This window comes from Mobula birostris, chromosome 7 (assembly GCF_030028105.1).
Source record: "Mobula birostris isolate sMobBir1 chromosome 7, sMobBir1.hap1, whole genome shotgun sequence".
Taxonomy (NCBI): domain Eukaryota; kingdom Metazoa; phylum Chordata; class Chondrichthyes; order Myliobatiformes; family Myliobatidae; genus Mobula; species Mobula birostris.
This window is the reverse complement of record NC_092376.1, coordinates 16,281,566-16,300,741: the sequence shown is the minus strand read 5'-3', so window position 1 is coordinate 16,300,741 and position 19,176 is coordinate 16,281,566. Positions and strand designations below refer to the sequence as shown.

Genomic DNA, 19,176 nt, shown 5'->3' with positions numbered 1-19,176 from the left:
ACAGACACTGCAGGTGGAAGTGGAGGTAAGAGACGAAGGGAGAATTAGAGATTTTGATTAGGGAGAAAATCACAGCGGTACCTAGAGAGGATATCTCCAGGGGATTGCCAGTAAGACTATTATGCATAGAATTTAGAGATAAGAGGAGGGGAATGATCACTTTGATAGGATTGCGTTTTAATCAGTGGGAGTTAGAGAAATAAACATGTAGCGAGCTGCCAAAATAAGAGAGTTGTAATGGTAGGTGATTTCAACTTTCTTCTAAGTTCCCGATTTACTCTGATGGCCTCTACATTTTGTTTGCCCTCACAAACAGGAACATTTTCTTGCATTGCTGTATGAAGACCTTTCACAAATATTTAGTCAACCCTTAGCCTTCTCTTTTCAGGGGTAGAAGTCTAACCTATTTCGTTCTTTCCTCGTAAGCCTTTGGAAATACTTTTTGCAATGATATCTAGTGCATCAGCACCTTTACTTCCTCAGAAGACAAAAGAACTTTTGTGTGTCCCTATTGACCCTCACCAATGCAGCACAGGAAGTATCCTGTCCAGATGACATTATGGCTTTGTTCGGCAACTGCTCTGCTGAAGAGGACAAGAAACTGAGGAGAGTTGTGAACACATTTCATGTAATTTAGCCTCTCCTCCTTTATAATGTCATACACTTCTATAAAATGAAGATGTCATTGGATCGTTAAGGCACAAGAAAGACTGCAGATGTTGGAAACCTGGATCAACATACAAAATGCTAGAGGAACTCAGCAGGTCAGGCAGCACCTGTGGTGGGAAATGAACATTCAATATTTTGCGTCAAGTCCCTTTATCGGGACTGATGAATCTTTCAGCCCTGCTTCATGACCTTTATTCTATATAAGACCATAAGACATTGAAGCAGGATTCTAGTCTGCTCTGTCATTCCACCATGGCCGATTTATTATCCCTCTCAACTCCAAACTCTTGCATTCTCCCCATAATCGGACACCCTTACTAATCAAGAACATGCTTTAAATATACCCTATGACCTGGCCTCCACAGCCATCTGTGGCAATGAATTCCACACATCCGCCAACCTCTGGCTAAAGAAATTCCTCCCTCTCTCTGTTCAAAAAGGATGTCCTTCTATTGTGAGGCTGTGCTCTCTAGTCCTTGACTCCCCTACTTTTGGAAATATCCTCTCCACTTCCACTCCATCTAGGTCTTTCAATATTCAATAGGTTTCAATGAGATCCCCCCCACATTCTTCTAAATTCCAGTGAGTACAGGCCCACAGCCATCAAATGCTCCTCATACATTAACCCTTTTAGCCCCAGGATCATTCAAGTGAATCTCCCCTGGACCCCACACAGTGCCAGCACATCCTTTTTTAGATAAGGGGCCCAAAACTGCTTACAATACTCCAAGTACGATCTGACCAGTGCCTTATAAAGCCTCAGCATTACATCCTTGCTTTTATATTCTAGTGCTCTCGAAAGGAATGCTAACATTGCATTTGCCATCCTTATCACTGATTCAACCTGCAAGTTCATCTTTAGGTCACCTTGCATGAGGACTCCCAAGTCCCTTTGCGCCGCTGATTTCTGATGCTGCTTTCACCCCAAAATCCTCAACTGTTTGAATATGAGGTACTGGATTTCCCCTTCAAAGCACTGAGGATCAGATTGAGACAACTGTTCATTGTTCTGGCATGACAACGGACTCCTCTCAAAACAGTAGCTAATGATGCAGCTAAGCTCCTAAAATCTTCCCAATATTTTATTCATTCTATTTTTATTGAGTTACAGTGCGGAACAGGCCCTTTCAGCCCTTCAAGCCACACCGCCCAGAAAATCCCTGATTTAACCCTGATCACAGGACAATTTACAATGACTAATTAACCTACCAACCAGTACTTCTTTGGACTGTGGAAGGAAACCCACACAGTCATGGGGAGATCATACAAATCCCTTACAGGCAGCAGTGGGAATTAAACCTGGGTTGTGGTACACTAAAGCTTTCTGCTAACCAGTATGTTATTGTGCTGTCCCAGAGGCTATCTCAAATCTCTAAAGAAACTTTCTTTTGTCTCCAAAATGTGAATTTTGAAAACAGAGCAAGGTGTTTCATGTAATCCAGATGCTTCATATCATATTCTGTACATTACCTTTGTTATTCCCAGTTTCTTTTCTAATTCTCTTCACAGACTCTTGCCCTGAATCTTCACTATTGCCAGCTGAAATAAAAAGGAACCATACATAGTTACCAAACAATCTGTTTTCCCACATACACACATACACACAATTATAAGAATATTGAAAGGTTCTCTAGTATGATAAACTGATCTTTTGACCTCACAATCTATCTCGTTATAATCTTGCACCTTATTGGTTACCTATGCTGCACTTTCTTCGGTAGCTGTTAAACTTTATTCTGTGCAACGCACACAAAATGCTCAGCAAGTCAAGCAGCGTCAATGGAAGGGAGCAATTAGTTGACTTTTCAGGCCCAGACCATTCATCAGGACTGGTGAAGTATCTCGACTGAAACGTGAAACGTCAGCCTTAGATGTTGCCTGACCTGCAGAGTTCCAGCATCTGCAGAATCTCCTGAGCTTCTACGCTATTCTGCATTCTGTTACCGCCTTGCCTTGTATTTTCTCAATGCACTGCGTAATGATTGACCTGTATGAACAGCGTGCAAGACAAACTCTTCACTGTGCATGTGATAATAATAAAACCAGTAAAACACGCCACTTGTACCTTCTCACCACACACAGAATGATGGAGGGACTCAGCAGGTCACACAGCATCTATGGAAATGAACAAACAGTTGACGTTTCAGGCCAAGACCCTTCTTCAAGACCAGAAAGGAAGGGAGATGTCAGAATAAAAAGGTGGGGGGGGGGCAGAGAAGTAGGGTAGCTGAAGGTAATAGGTGAAGCCAGGTGGGTGGGAAAAGTAAAGGGCTGGAGAGGAAAGAATCTGATAGGAGAGGAGAGTGGACCGTAGGAGCAAGGGACGGAGACGGGGATCCAGGGGAAGTGATAGACAGGTGAGAAGAGGTAAAGGGCCAGAGTGGGGAATAGAAGAAGAGGGGAGGGGAAGGGATATTTTTAACTGGAAGAAGAAATCGATATTCATGCCACCAGGTATCTTCTGCTGACAACAGTGCACCACAAAAGAGAAAATACTTTATACTTTATACTTTATACTTCATTGTCGCCAAACAATTGTTACTAGAACGTACAATCATCACAGTGATATTTGATTCTGTACTTCACACTCCCTGGATTACAAATATTAAATATTAAAATATTAAAAATAGTTAAAATTAGTAAATATTAAAAATTTAAATTATAAATCATAAATAGAAAACAGAAAAATGGGAAGTAAGGTAGTGCAAAAAAACTGAGAGGCAGGTCCGTATATTTCGAGGGTACGGCCCAGTTCCAGGTCAGGATCTGTTCAGCAGTCTTATCACAGTTGGAAAGAAGTTATTCCCAAATCTGGCCGTACGAGTCTTCAAGCTCAAGAGGGATAAAAAGCCTGTTGGCTGGTTGGGTCGTGTCCTTGATTATCCTGGCAGCACTGCTCCGACAGCATGTGGTGTAAAGTGAGTCCACGGACGGAAGATTGGTTTGTGTGATGTGCTGCACTGTGTTCACGATCTTCTGCAGCTTCTTTCAGTCTTGGACAGGACAACTTCCATACCAGGTTGTGATGCACCCCAGAAGAATGCTTTCTACGGTGCATCTATAAAAATTAGTGAGAGTTTTAGGGGACAGGCCAAATTTCTTTAGTTTTCTCAGGAAGTAAAGGTGCTGGTGGGCCTTCTTGGCAGTGAACTCTGCTTGGTTAGACCAAGTCAGGTCATTTGTGATATTGACCCTGAGGAACTGAAAGCTTTTGACCTGTTCCACTTGCGCACCGCCGCTGTAAATTGGGTCGTGCGGTCCGCTACTCCTTCTGAAGTCAACAACCAATTCCTTCGTCTTGCTGACGTTGAGGGATAGGTTATTGTCTTCGCACCATGCCACCAGGTTCTTAATTTCCTCTCTGTACTTGAACTCATAATTGCCTGAGATACGGCCTACAATTGTTGTGTCATCAGCAAACTTATATATTGAGTTTGATGGAAACTTGGCTACATAATTATGGGTGTACAGTGAGTAGAACAGGGGGCTGAGTACACAGCCTTGTGGGGCACCAGTGCTCAGAGTGATTGTAGAGGAGGGCTTGTCCCCTATTTTTACAGCCTGGGTCCTGTCTGTGAGGAAGTTGAAGATCCAGCTGCAGATCTGAGTGCTAAGACCCAGGTTCCGGAGCTTAGGAATCAGTTTATTTGGAATGATGGTATTAAAGGTAGAGCTGCAGTCAATGAAAAGGAGCCTGATGTATGCGTCTTTATTCTCCAGGTGTTCTAAGGAGGAATGTAGGGCCAAAGAGATGGCATCTGCCATTGACCTGTTGCTCCGGTAGGTGAATTGCAAAGCGTCGAGATTGACCGGTAGGCTGTGGTTGATGTGTGCCATAACCAATCTCTCGAAGCACTTCATAGCAATTGATGTCAGAGCCACAGGTCGATTGTCATTCAGGCATGCCACCTTGCTCTTCTTCGGCACTGGGATTATTGTTGCCTTCTTAAAACACGAGGGGATCTTAGACTGAAGCAAGGAGCAGTTGAAGATGTCAGCAAACAAAATTCTAACTTTTTCTTCATTTAACAGGACAGAAGCTTCACTGGGCAGACCAGCATTCATTGATCATTTCCAATTGCCCTTGAGAAGGCAATAGTGACCTATTTTCCTGACTACTTCTGGTGAACATACTACACAGTGCTGTTGAGGAAGGATTTAAAGGGTTCAGACCCAGAAACAATGAAGGACATATAATGTACTTCCTAGTTATAGGTATTGGTATTGCTTTATTATTGGAACATGCACTAAAATAGAGTAAAAAGCTTGTCTTGCATACTATTCATACAGATCAAACCATAACAAGGTAGATTTTGAGGGCAGGAGTCCATCTTATCATACTCCAGAACAATTTAATAGTCTTATAATAAGGTTCAAAATTCAAAATAAATTTATTACCGAACTACATATATGTCACCATATGCAACCTTGAGATTTGTTTTTGTTGCTCAGTAAATCCAAGAAACTTAATAGAATCAATGAAAGACCACGCCCAACAGGACGGACAAACAATCAGTATGCAAAAGACAACAAACTCTGCAAATGCAAAGAAAAAGACAAATAATAATAATAAATAAATAAGAAATACAATAGATATCAAGTACATGAGAGGAAGAATCCTTTAAGTGATACCATAGGGTGTGGGAGCAGTTGAGTGATGGGACAAGTGAGGTTGAGTGAAGTTTAGCTCCACTGATGCAAGGGCCCAATGATTGAGGAGTATTAACTGTTCCTGAACCTGGTGGTGTGAGTTCTGAGGCTCTTATTCCTTCTTCCTGATGGCAGCAGCAAGAAGAGAGCATTACGTGGGTGGTGGGTGTCCCTGATAATGGATGCTGCTTTCCTGTGACAGCACTCTGTGTATACATGGTCAGTGACGGGAAGGGCTTTACCTGTGATGGACTGGGCTGTATCCACTACTATTTGTAGGATTTTCCACGTTTCCATACCAGGCTGTGATACAACCAGTCAATATACTCTCCACCTCACATCTATAGAGGCTTGTCAATGCCGAATCTTTGCAAACTTCTAAGAAAGTAGTGGCACTACCATGCTTTCTTCATAATCGAACTTTTGTGTTGGGTCCAAGCCTGAAGTGATAACACCAAGGAATTTAAAATTGCTGACCCTCTCCAACTCTGATCCTCCAATGTGGAGGGGCTCATGGACCTCTGCTTTCCTCCTCCTGAAGTCAATGATTAGCTCCTTTCTCTTGCTGACATTGAGCGTGACACTGTTGATCGTCAATCAGCCAGATTTTCAATCTCCCTCCTATATGCAGATTCGTCACCACTTTGAATTGGCCAACGACAGTGGGTTTCAAAGTTTCAAAGTATATTTAATATCAAAGTATCATTTAATTTCACTGTTGTATATTAGATACAACCTGAAATTTGTCCTCTTCCCAGACATTCATGAATTAAAGAAATCCCAGAGAACGAAACCCCAAAAACATCGAAGCCCCAAAGCCCCCCACCCCTCTTCCTTTGCACAAGCAGTAACAAAAGCATCAACACCCACCCACCCACCCCAGCAGAAGTTCCGACCTCTCTAACTGACACCATGCAAACAGCACCAAAAGCACTAAAAAGACCATTCATTCACAGTCTATCAAACTACAGTTCACAAACCAGCACTTTGGTACCTCAGCCAGGCTCTCTCTTTCTCCATTAAAGGAAAGAGAGGTCGCTCCTGCAACGACAAGAGTAGAGACCAGCAACTTGCTGTTCTGATGTTACAATATTCCACATCACTTCTCTGAGCACCACCCCCACTGTCTCAAGGACCAACACGCTCTCTCTCTCTCCCCATCGAAGGAGGGAGGGAGGGGGGGGAGGAGGGAGGGAGAGGGAGAGAGGGAGAGAGAGAGAGAGAGAGAGAGAGAGAGAGAGAGAGAGAGAGAGAGAGAGATAGATAGATATCACTCGAGTACAGTGGCCTGCCTCCGCAGCCGGCAATTAGCAAACACGCCGCCTGCTGTCTCAGTGTTCCAGTCTCAATATTTTAGTCGCCCACAATGCTTCAGTCGGCGAAATCTGTGAGGAGCTGAGTCACCCATGGGGTTGTTCCCTGACTTCCGACATTTCAGTCTCAAGGACGCATATCTTCCAGGCCATTCCTGGAGATAGCCAAGCACTACGCCTCATAGTCAGTTCAAAAATCCACCGCTTCTGAACAACCATCACCTTCAAAAGAAAAGAAAGGCAAGAGAAGAGAAATAAGCTGTTTGTGGATGAACTGGAAGAATTCGCCTTGGTCTGTAGGATCGGCTGCCGCCATCTTTCCTGGGTCCTCCTCCTATTGTCAGCAAATTAGATCGGATTAGATTAGATTATGAGGACACGCAGTCCTCGTTTATTGTCATTTTGAAATGCATGCATTAAGAAATGATACAATGTTCCTCCAGTATGATATCACAGAAACACAGGACAGACCAAGACTAAAACTGACAAAAACCATATAATTATAACATATAGTTACAACAGTGCAAAGCAATACCGTAATTTGATAAAGAGCAGACCATGGCACAGTAAAAAAAAGTCTCAAAGTCCCGATAGCCCCATCATCTCACGCAGATGGTAGAAGGGAGAAACTCTCCCTGCCATGAACTTTCAGCTCTGCAAACTTGCCGATGCAGCACCCTGGAAGCACGCGACCACAGCCGACTCTGAGTCCATCTGAAAACTTCGAGCCTCCGACCAGCCGTCCGACACCGAGCACCGAGCATCATCTCTGCCGGGCACTTTGATCCCGTCCCAGCCGCCGAGCAAAGCAAAGCCGGGGACTCGGGGCGTGCCCCTCTGGAGATTCTGGATCACACAGTAGCAGCGGCAGTGAAACAGGCATTTCAGAAGTTTCTCCAGATGTTCCTCCATGCTCTCACGTCTGCCTCCATCAAATCAGGATTGTGCATGGCACCCTACTTGACAAATAACAGATATTCATCACCGGAGTGGCTGCTGCGTGCTGCGTCGTGCCGCCATCTTCTTCTCATGTGTAATTGACAGTACATATGGAATTGGAGCTGTGCTTAGCCACACAGTCCTCAGTATAAAGTGCGTAGAGCAGGGGTCTAAGCACACAGCCTGGTGGGACACCTGTGCTGATGGAGCTTGTGGAGCAGATGATGTTGCCAATCTGAACTGACTGAGGACTGTAAGTGAGGAAATCCAGGAACCAATTACACAAGGAGGTATTGAGGCCAAGGTCTTGAAGCAAATTAATTAGTTGTGAAGGAATGTTAGTATTGAGTGCTCAGCTGCAGTTGATAAAGATGTTTCAGGGTTGAGTGAACAGTTAATGAAGTGGCATCTGTTGTGGACCTGTTGTGATTGTCGGCAAATTGGAGTGGATCCAAGTCGCTTCTCAGGCAGCCTCTCAAAACATTTCATCACCATGGATGTAAATGCTACAGATGATAGTCGTTGAAACAGATTACCACGTTCTTCTTAGGCAGTGTTATCATTGAAGCCTGCTTGATGCAGGCGGATACCTCAGACTGCCCAAGTGAGAGGTTAAAGATATCGGTAAACACTCTAGCCAGTTGATCAGCCAAGTACGCTTCTGGGTTGGATGCCTTCTGTGAGTTTACCCTCCTGAAAGATGCTCTCATGTCGGCCTCAGAGACTGAAATCACAGGATCTCTGGAGGCTGTTGGAGTTCATGAAGGTTCCTCCAAGTTTTGACAGTCAAAGCGAGCATAGAAGGCATTAAGCTCACCTGAGATAGAAGCCCTGTTGTCACCTGTGTCTCTTGATCTCACTTTGTAAAAGGTAATATCATTCAAGCAATACCACAGCTGTCCAGCATCCTTCATTGATTCAAGTTTAGTCTGGAATTGACAGTTTGCCCACGAGATGGCTTTCTGGAGATCATATCTGGACCTCTTGTATCTTATTTGGTTGCCAGACCTGAATGCCACTGACCTGGCCCTCAGCAGATTGCGGACCTCATGGTTCATCCAGGGTTTCTGGTTATGGAAGACTGAAGGATTTTGTGGGATCACACTCATCTATGACTGTTTTTTATAAAGTCCGTGACAACGATGGTGTATTCATTCAGATCAACTGATGAGACCTTGAACGTGACCCTGTCCACTGACTTATAGTCATAGTCATAGTCATACTTTATTGATCCCGGGGGAAATTGGTTTTCGTTACAGTTGCACCACAAATAATAAGTAGTAATAGAACCATAAATAGTTAAATAGTAATATGTAAATTATGCCAGTAAATTATGAAATAAATCCAGGACCAGCCTATTGCCTCAGGGTGTCTGACCCTTCAAGGGAGGAGTTGTAAAGTTTGATGGCCACAGGCAGGAATGACTTCCTATGACGCTCTGCGTTGCATCTCGGTGGAATGAGTCTCTGGCTGAATGTACTCCTGTTCCCACCCAGTACATTATGTAGTGGATGGGCGACATTGGCCAGGATGACATGCAACTTAGACAGCATCCTTGAAGTAATCCTGAACCTACTCCTCTGCCTCCCACGACCACCTCTGTTATCCTAATCTCTGGAGCTTTGTTCTTTAGCATCTCCCTGTTTGTATGTAGGAGAAGGGCAGCCAAGTGACCAGATTTCTCAAAATGCAGTCTGGGCATGAAATGGTAGGCATTCCTTATCATGGTATAGCAGTCGTCCAATGTGTTGGGTCTTCTGGTGCCACAGGTTATATGCTGATGGCAATTGGGCAGAGGTTTATTCAAACAAGCCTGACTGAAGTCCCCAAATAGGATTTGAAATCTGTCATCGTGAACTGTTTCTTGTCTGGTGAAGGAAGCACGCAGTATCTCAAGTGACTGAGTACAGCCGGCTGGCAGTGTTGTGTAAACCGTAGTCAAGACCATGGAGAAGATCATTTAGGATTATCTGGAGAAAAACTCTCCAGGTAAGTAGAATGGTTAGCAACAGCAGTATAGAAGCTGACCTGGTGGTAGGTTCTTTGAGGCTTTTGTATCTTTCTGCCTGATGGGAGAGGATAGAAGAAACATTGTCCAGGGTGATTGGGACCTTTGATTATGCTAGTTACTTTAGCGATGCAGCAAGAAGTACAGACTGAGTCTATGGAGGGGAGGCTGGTTCCCATAATGTCCTGAGCTGCGCCATAACTCTTGGCAGTTTCTTGGAGTCACGTGCAGTTGCAGTTATGCATCCTGATAGAATGCTTTCTATGATGCATCAATAAAAATTGGTAAGGGTCAATGGGAACATGCCAAATTCCTTTCATCTCCAGAGCAAATAGAGGCATTGGTGAGCTTTCCTAGCTGTGACATCAACATTGTTGATCCAGGACAAGTTTATTGATGAATGAAAATCACTTTGTCCAAATGTTGTACCTGAGCTGTTGAAATGGATGTCAATCTATTGTCCATTATGGAATCACAATACTATGATGGCTTCTGTGACAAGTCAATGATCTACTGTACGTTGTGTGACAAAAGACCATAACCCACTGCACAATGTGACTGGTGGACATACCCTGTGTGCTATAACTTGTATCCCTTTCCATAGTGTAATGATCCCTTGCCTGATATACACTCAGTAGCCACTTTATTAGATATACCTGCACACCTGCTTAATGCAAGTCTCTAATCAGCCAATCTTGTGGCAGCAACTCAATGCCACACACGCAGACATGGGAACAAGGTTCAGTTGTTCAGACCAAATGTCAGAATGGGGAAGAAGTACGATCTAAGTGGCTGATCATGGAATGTTTGCTCATGCCAGACAGGGTGGTTTGAGTTTCTCAGACACTGCTGAACTCCTGGAATTTTCATGCACAACAGCCTGTCAGGACTTGGCTGTGGAGCGGAAGATCACGGAATGAGTTGGAGACAGGTCCTTGTGAATATTACATGCCAGATTTAAAAAGTGAGTGGGGCCTGTTGGAGCTTGTCTACCGAGCTGGCAATTGTTTGGTTTAATAAGAGCCTATGTGAGGTTCCGCAGAGTGGCCAATGTTGGACTGGTCAGGCTCTGTCTCAACAGGCTTGGGCAAGAACAGATGCAGGTTAGAACTTAAGTCTGAGAAGTTAGTATGAGGTGATGCATCCCGGGTGCTGGGGTCCAGGATGTCTCAGAACGGCTGCAGAAGATTCTCAAGAGGGAGGGTGAGCAGCCGGGGGTCCTGGTCCACATTGGCACCAATGACATGGGTAGAAAGGGAGTGAGGGTCCTGTGCAGTGAATATAGCCAGTTAGGGAAGAGGCTGGAGAGCAGGACCCCCAAGGTAGTAATCTCAGGATTACACACAGTATCAAGTGCTCGTCAGGGCAGGAATAGGATGATAGTACAGATGAAAGAATGGCTGAGGAAGTGGTGCAAGGGGCAAGGTTTCTGATTTCTGGATCATTGAGATCTCTTCTGGGGAAGGTATAACCTGAACCCAAGGAGGATAAATATTCTTCTAGTCATCTTGTCTACAGCAGTTGGGGAGGGCTTAAACTAAGTTGGCAGGGGGATGGGATCCACAGGGTTAGGACTGAGGTTGGTGCAGTTGGTATACACGTCGATGCAGTGTGTATTGAGACTGTGAGGAAGGACAGGCAGATGATCGTGCAAAATTGCAGTTAGTAGGATGAGATGAAACTGTTATGGGGGAGCAAAATTGAAAAGAGTGATGAATACAGGACTGAAGGTGTTATATTTGAATGCACACAGTATATAAAATAAAGTAGATGATCTTGGAGATCGGGAGGTATGAGATTGTGGGCATCACTGAGCCATAGCTGAAAGAAGATCATAGTTGGGAGCGTAACATCCAAGGATACATCTTTTATCGAAAGGACAGGCAGATAGGCAGAGAGGGTAGTGCGGCTCTGTTAGTAAAAAACAAAATCAAATCCTGACAAAGCGGTGACATAGGACCGGAAGATATAGGATCCTTGTGGGTTGGGTTAAGAAACAGCAAAGGTAAAAAGATCCTGATGGGAGTTACAGACAAGACCCCAAATAGTAGCCAGGATGTGGGATTAAAATGCAAGGGGCAATAGAAGAAATATGCAACAACGGCAATATTACAATCGCTGTGGGGTTTTCAATATGAAGGTTGCTTGGGAAAATCAGGTTGGTGCTGGATACCAAGAGAGAGAATTTATAGAGTGTCTATGAAATGGCTTTGTAGAGCAGCTTGTGGTTGAGCCCACTAAGGGAAAGGCAATTCTGGATTGGGTGTTATGTAATGACCCAGATTTAATTACAGAGCTTAAAAGTAAAGGAACCCTTAGGAGGCAGTGACCATAATATGATAGAATTCACCTGGCAGTTTGAGAGGGAAGGGATAAAGTCTGATGTAACAGCATTACAGTTCAATAAAGAGAACTACACAGGCACGAGAGGGGAGCTGGCCAAAGTTGATTGGAAGGGGACACTAGCAGGGACGATGGCAGAACAGCAATGGCTGGAGTTGCTGGAGACAACTTGGAAGGTGGAGGCCTTATACATCACAGAGATAAATAATTATTCAAACGGGAGGATAAGGCAACCATGGCTGACAAGGGACATCAAAGATAGTATAAAAGCAAAAGATAAGGCATACAATTAAGAAAAAATTAGTGGGAAGTTAGAGTATTGGGAAGCTTTTAAAAACCAACAGAAGGCACCTAAAAAAACCATAAGGTGAGGAAAAATGAAATATGGTAATATTCATTTGGCCGGTAATATCAAAGGGGATACCAAAAGTTTTTCCAGATATTTCCAGATAGAGTAAAAGAGAGGTAACACTGCTGAAAAATGGCACTGGAAAAGTAGTAACGGGGGACAAAGAAATAGTGGACAAACTTATTTTGTCTTCACTGTGGAAGACACTAACAGTATGCCAGAAATTCAAGAGTGTCTGGGGGCAGAAGCGAGTGCAGTTACTATTACCAAGGCGAAGGTGCTTGGGAAGCTCAATGGTCTGAAGGTAGGTAAGTCACCTGGACCAGATGGACTACACCCCAGACAGGATTCAGCAGCAGAAGACCACGAACATACACCCATTGGCTACTTTATTAGGTACAGGGGGTACCTCACAAAGTGGCCACTGAGTGTAAACTTCCATATATATTGCAGTGGCAACATAATTTTGTGCCCCTTAATGCCAAGTTTACTTTAACAGAGTTCTTGCTCAGAAGGGTTCTTGCTGCTGATCATAATATGATAGAACTCATACTGCAATTTGAGAGGGAGAAGCATAAGTCGCATGTATCAGTATCACAATAGAATAAAGGGAATTACAGAAGCATGAGAGAGGAGTTTGCCCAGGTGGATTCGAGGGGGATTCTGACCAGGATGACAGTGGAACAGAGCTGGCTGAAGTTTCTGGGAATGGTTCACAAGGCGCAGGATTGATATGTCCCACAGAAGTTGTTCTCAAGTGGCAGGGATAGGCAACCGTGGCTGACAAGGGAAGTTAAGGACTACATAAAAGCCAAGGAAAGGGCATATAAGGGAGCAAAAATGAGTGGAAAGTTGGATGATTGAGAAACTTTTAAAATCCAACAAAAGGCAACTAAAAAGGGAAAAGATGAAATATGAGAGCCAACTAGCTAATAATATAAAGCAGGATACTAAAAGTTTTTTTGAGTTAGATAGAGAATAAAAGGGAGGTAAAAGTTGATATTGGACCACTGGAAAATGATGCTGGTGAGGTAGAAATGGGGGACAAAGAAATGGCAGATGGACTTACTGGGTACTTTGCATCTGTCTTTACTGTGGTAGACAATAGCTGTATGCCAGAGGTCCATGACTCTCAGGGCGCAGGAGTGAGTGTCATTGCTTTTACAAAGGAAAAAGTGTGAGGTAAACTGAAAGGTTTTAAGGTGGATAAGTCACCTGGACCAGATGGACTACATCCCAGAGTCCTGAAAGAGGTTGCTGAAGAGATAATGGATACATTGGTCATATTCTTTCAAGAATCACCTGATTCTGGCACGGTTCCGGAGGACTAGAAAATTGCAAATGTCACGCCACTCTTTAAAGAGTGACAAAAGGAAGTCAATTATAGGCTAGTTGGCCTAGCCTCAGTGGTTGGGAAAGTGTTGGAGTCTATTATTAAGGACAAGGTTTTGGGGTACTTGGAGACTAATGATAAAACAAGGCAAAGTCAGCATGATTTCTGCAAAGGGAAATCTTGCCTGACAAATCTATTAGAATTCTTCGAGGAAGTAACAAAAGGGTGGGCAAAGGAGAGGCAGGGGATGTCATTTACTTAGATTTTCAGAAGGCATTTGATAAGATACCACACATGAGACTGCTTAACAAGATAAAATCTAATAATGTTACTGGAAATATATTAGCATGAATAGAGGAATGGCTGACAGACAGGAGGCAGCGAATGGGAATAAAGGGGACCATTTCTGGTTGGCTGCCAGTGACTAGTGGTGTTCCTCAGGGGTCAGAATTGGGACTGCTACTTTTCATATTGTTTGTCAATGATTTAGATAGTGGAATTGATGGCTTTGTGGCAAAGTTTGCAGATGATAAGAAGATAGGTGGAGGAGTAGGTATTGCTGAGGAAGCAATGCAATTGTAACAGGACTTAGATCAATTGAAAGAATGGACAAAAAAGTGGCTGATGGAATAGAGTGTTGGGAAATGTATAATAATGCATTTTGGTAAAAGGTACAATAGTACAAACTGTTATCTAAATGGGGAGAAAATTCAACATCAGAGGTGCAAAGGGAATTAGGAGTCCTTGTGGAAGACTCCCAGACGGTTAATTTACAGGTCAAGTCTGAGGTAAAGAAGGCAAATGCAATGTTGGGCAACACACATAAAAATTGCTGGCGAACGCAGCAGGCCAGGTGGCATGTATAGGAGGAGGTACAGTCGACGTTTCGGGCCAAGACCCTTCGTCAGTACCTCTTCCTATAGATGCTGCCTGGCCTGCTGCATTCACCAGCAATTTTTATGTGTGTTGCTTGAAATCCCAGCATCTGCAGATTTCCTTGTGTTTGCGTTTTTAAATGCAATGTTGGCATTTATGTCAAGGGGAATAGAATACAAAAAAAGGAGATAATGCTGAAGTTTTATAAGGCCACACTTGGACTATTGTCGACAGTTTAGGGCCCCTTATCTCAGAAAGGGTGTATTGTCATTGGAGAGTGTCCAGAGGACATTTCTGGGAATGAATGGGTTAACATATTAGGAGCATTTGGCAGCTTTGAGTCTGTACTCACTGGAATTTAGAAGAAAGTATGAGGATCTCACTGAAACCTACCAAATGTTGAAAGGACTGGATAAGGTGGATGTTTTCTCTGGTGAGGGTATTCAGAACTAGAGGCTACAGCTTCAAAATTGAGGGGAAACTTTTAGAACAGAAGTAAGGAGAAATATTTTTAGCCAAAGAGTGGTGAATTTGTGGAATGTTCTGCCACAGACTGCAGTGGAGACCAAGTCCGTGGGTATATTCAAAGCAGAAGTTGATAGATTCCTGATTGGTCAGGGCATCAAGGGATATGGTGAAAGAACAGGACTATGGGGTTGAGTGGGATCCGGGATCAGCTATGGTGAAATGGTGGAGCAGATTTGATGGGCTGAATGGCCTAGTTCTGCTCCTATGTCTTATGGTCTTGTGGTCTAAGGGTGAAGGGTGATGGGGTGAAGGCAGGGGAATGGTGCTGACAGGGAAAGTAAATCAGCCCTGATCGAATGGTGGAGAAGACTCGATGGGCTGAATGGCCTAGTTCTGCTCCTATGATCAACCTGCTTGACAATCCTTTATGGCAGCCTGCAATGCAATGGTGTAATGGGCCTACTTATCAGAAACACCAGACTCTCCTCAGGCAGCAGCCGAAATTGCACTTCTGACAAAATATTTATCTGCAGTTGCTCTCAGCATTCTGGACTAAAGATAAAGGAAATTAAAAATATTGAAACTTGAGGCTTTAAGTCTTACTGTTTACATGACCGCTTCCGGCACAGCTGGGCATAGCAAACAGCTGAAAAGACCAACTTCAATTCTCTGCAAACTATCACTTAGACACAGCAATTTTTTTAAATTTAAGATTCATTTTTAACATATATATCACCAACTTCATATGATAAATATTTCTGTCCTCACTTCTCCTCCAAGGAAGACTCTTGAGATCAGGGATAACTTGCTTCCAACGCAGATCTGTTGGTTCTAAAGTGACTGAGGCCAATGTAGGAATCGCTACTCTCTAGCACATGGGCCAAATGGGAGGAAAACTTCTTGGATTCAGCTGGATCCACAAGAGCGTAGTGGTTAGCGTACTGCTTTACAGACCAGCGATTGTGGTTCAATTCCTGCCGGTGTCAGCAAAGATTTTCCACGTTCATCCGTGGCTGTGTGGGATTTTTCCGGGTGTTTTCATTTCCTCACACATTCCAAAGACGTACAGATTAGCAAGATGTGGCCATGCTACTTTGGCACCAGAAGCGTAGCGACACTTGCAGGATACTCAAAGCACATCTCCTCTGGGCTTCTCCCCCCGCTCCCTCTTTTCCTTCTCCCTGGGCCTCCCGTCCCATGATCCTCTCATATCCCTTTTGCCAATCACCTGTCCAGCTCTTGGCTCTATCCCTCCTCCTCCTGTCTTCTCCTATCATTTTGGATCTCCCCCTCCCCCTCCAACTTTCAAATCTCTTACTAGCTCTTTCTTCAGTTAGTCCTGACAAAGGGTCTCGGCCTGAAACGTCGACTATACCTCTTCTTAGAGATGCTGCCTGGCCTGCTGCGTTCACCAGCAACTTTGATGTGTGCTGCTTGAATTTCCAGCATCTGCAGAATTCCGCATGTTTACATCTTCAGAATGCATTGGTTGTTGACACAAAATGACGTATTTCACAGTGTTTTCATGTTTCGAAGTACATGTGACAAATAAAGCTAATCTCTTTCTTTCCTATTGTGCCATTTTTTAAAAAAAGTAGTGGTTACCAATACAATAGGTAAAGGACAAAATAATACTTCCTGTTGCACACATCCTTCTGCAGAGCAGAAATAAAATGGATATGTACCAATCACACAGTACGTTGTGCGTCATGGAAACAGCCACCGTTTCATAGATCTTTGTCTACTTTGCTCACTGCCTTGGGAAAGCAGTAGCTTATGGTCGAGACCATTAAGGAAAAGACAATTCTGGATTCTGGAGCTTAGGGTAAAAGAACCCTTAGGAGACAGTGATAGTATGATAGAATTCACCCTGCAGTTTGAGAGGGAGAAGATGAAGTTAGATGTATTACTAATACAGTGGAGTAAAAGGGAATTACAGAGGCATGAGACTGCAGCTGGCCAAAGTTGATTGGAAGGTGACACTAGTAGGGATGCCAGCAAAACAACAATGGCTAAAGGTTCAAATTCAAGTTTATTGTCATCAAGTTTATTGACTGTACCAAACGATACAGTTTAGAACTAAATGAAACAATGTTCCAGTGGACCACAGTGCACCCACAAAACATCTATCACACACAGCACAATAAATAAAATATTACCAAAGATAAGTTAATATAATATAATTCAAAATGTATGTAGTGCACAGCGCGGGTAAATAGTTCACTGTCCTTGTGACGAGACATTGGTGGTGGCAAGTATTCATTGGTCCCTCAGCCTGAAAGAAGAAGCTGTTACTCAGTCTAATAGTCCTAGTCCTGATGCTCCTGCGCCTTCTTTCTGATGGTCATGGGTCAAAGACATTGTGGTAGAGATCCTCAACAATGCATTAGGCCCTTTGTATAGAATGCTCACAAACAGGGAGAAGGGAGAGCCCAGTAATCCTCTCGACAGATTTACTATCCTCTGTACACTCTTGTGGTCCGATGCCTTGCAGCTTCCGGACCTCACAAAGATGCAGCCAGATAGGAAATCAAAATTCCCACTGCAATTAGAATATACCAGCATGGCAACATACAACTCCCAGCCCAATGCTCTTCATCCCACCTTTTCCCGGTTTGTTTTCACAACCTGAGAATACTGTTGGGATTTTCATTACCAACTTTTCTTGCTTTGCCTGTTTCTTTATTGTTCTGTGGTCGGGATTATTATAAGGTATAAAGACATCAGCTTCTACATGACAAGTTTGATTCCTGAAGGTTGCTCTGTGACACCCTATTATCAGGCAGGAGGTATCATAGAATTAGGACAAGAACTGTTAGGATGGGTTCAGCACGCTGGAGGAACTCAGCAGGTCGGGCAGCACCTGTGGAAACGAACAGTCAACGTTTTGGGCCGAGACCCTCCGTCAAGACTGATGAAGGGTCTCAGCCCGAAACATTGACTGTTTGTTTCCAGGGATGCTGCACGACCTGCTGAGTTCCTCCAGCGTGTTGTGCATGTTGCTTTGACCCCAGCATCTGCAGAGTATTTTGTGGTTAGGATGGGTTACAGCTTCCACCCCAGGCCATAAGAGTACTGAACTCACTGCCGACACATATGAATTTCATCATGCAGTCTCATCACACAGAAACAGCAGTAGCATTGTACTGTTTACTTTCTAACTTGTATCATATATGCACATTATTATTTGCTAATTTATTTGTGGTAATATTTACTTTGTGTTACGTGTGTGGGTTATATGTACTGTGTTGTGCACCTTGGTCTGGAGAGATATTGTTTCATTTGGCGGTATGTAAGTGTACAGTTGAATGACAATAAACTGATCTTGAACTATGAGCATTGAACCTTGAATGTGCAACATGGAAATTCAAGATTCAAGATTGTTTAATGTCATTTCCAGTACACAAACGCAAAGGAGAACAAAGTAACTGTTACTCCAGATTCAGTGCAGCACAAACAAATACACCAAGATAATGAATACAATAATAAAAAAGAATAACTGATATGAATATATAAAATAGCTTATGCATAGATTATATATGTCCATAAAGTGACCCTAGGCACAGACATGTTTGAACATAAGGTAATTCTGACAGGAAAAATTGAGTCCTGACAGAAACATAGAAACATAAAAAACCTTAGAAATTACCAAGTGTTACCCATAGCCCTCAATTTTTCTGAGCTCCATGTACCAGTCCAGGAGTCTCTTAAAAGACTCTATCATATTCGCCTCCAGCTCTGTCACCGGCAGCCCATTCCATGCACTCAGCACTCTCTGCATAAAAAACTTACCCCTGGCATCTCCTCTGTACCTACTTCCAAGCATCTTAAAACTGTTCCCTCTCGTGCTAACATTTCAGCCCTGGGAAAAAGCCCCTGACTATCCACAAGATCAATGCCTCCCATCATCTTATACACCTCTGTCAGGTCACCAATCATTCTCCATCGCTCCAAGGAGAAAGGGTCGAGTTCACACAACCTATTCTCATAAGGTATGCTCCCCAATCCAGGCAACATCCTTGTAAATCTCCTCTGCACCCTTTCTATGGTTTCTACATCCTTCATGCAGTGAGGCGACCAGAACTGAGCACAGTAGTCCAAGTGGGGTCTGACCAGGGTCCTATATAGCTGCAACATTACCTCTTGGCTCCTAAACTCAGTCCCATGATTGATGAAGGCCAATGCATCGTATGCCTTCTTAACCACAGAGTCAATCTGCGTGGCAGCT

At 43.6% G+C, this 19,176-nt stretch overlaps 1 protein-coding gene across 3 annotated transcripts in view; it reads right to left on the bottom strand.

The window, feature by feature from the left end:
• Positions 1–19,176, bottom strand: part of dhrsx (dehydrogenase/reductase (SDR family) X-linked) — a 365,248-nt gene that overhangs the window by 226,891 nt on the left and 119,181 nt on the right. For 2 of the 3 annotated variants that reach the window (XM_072262658.1, XM_072262659.1), the window contains exon 3: positions 2,140–2,208. The exons of the other annotated variant lie outside the window; for it this stretch is intronic. In XM_072262658.1, the coding sequence (XP_072118759.1) occupies positions 2,140–2,208 (69 nt within the window). The remainder of the gene's footprint in view (positions 1–2,139; positions 2,209–19,176) is intronic. 3 annotated transcript variants of the gene reach the window in all.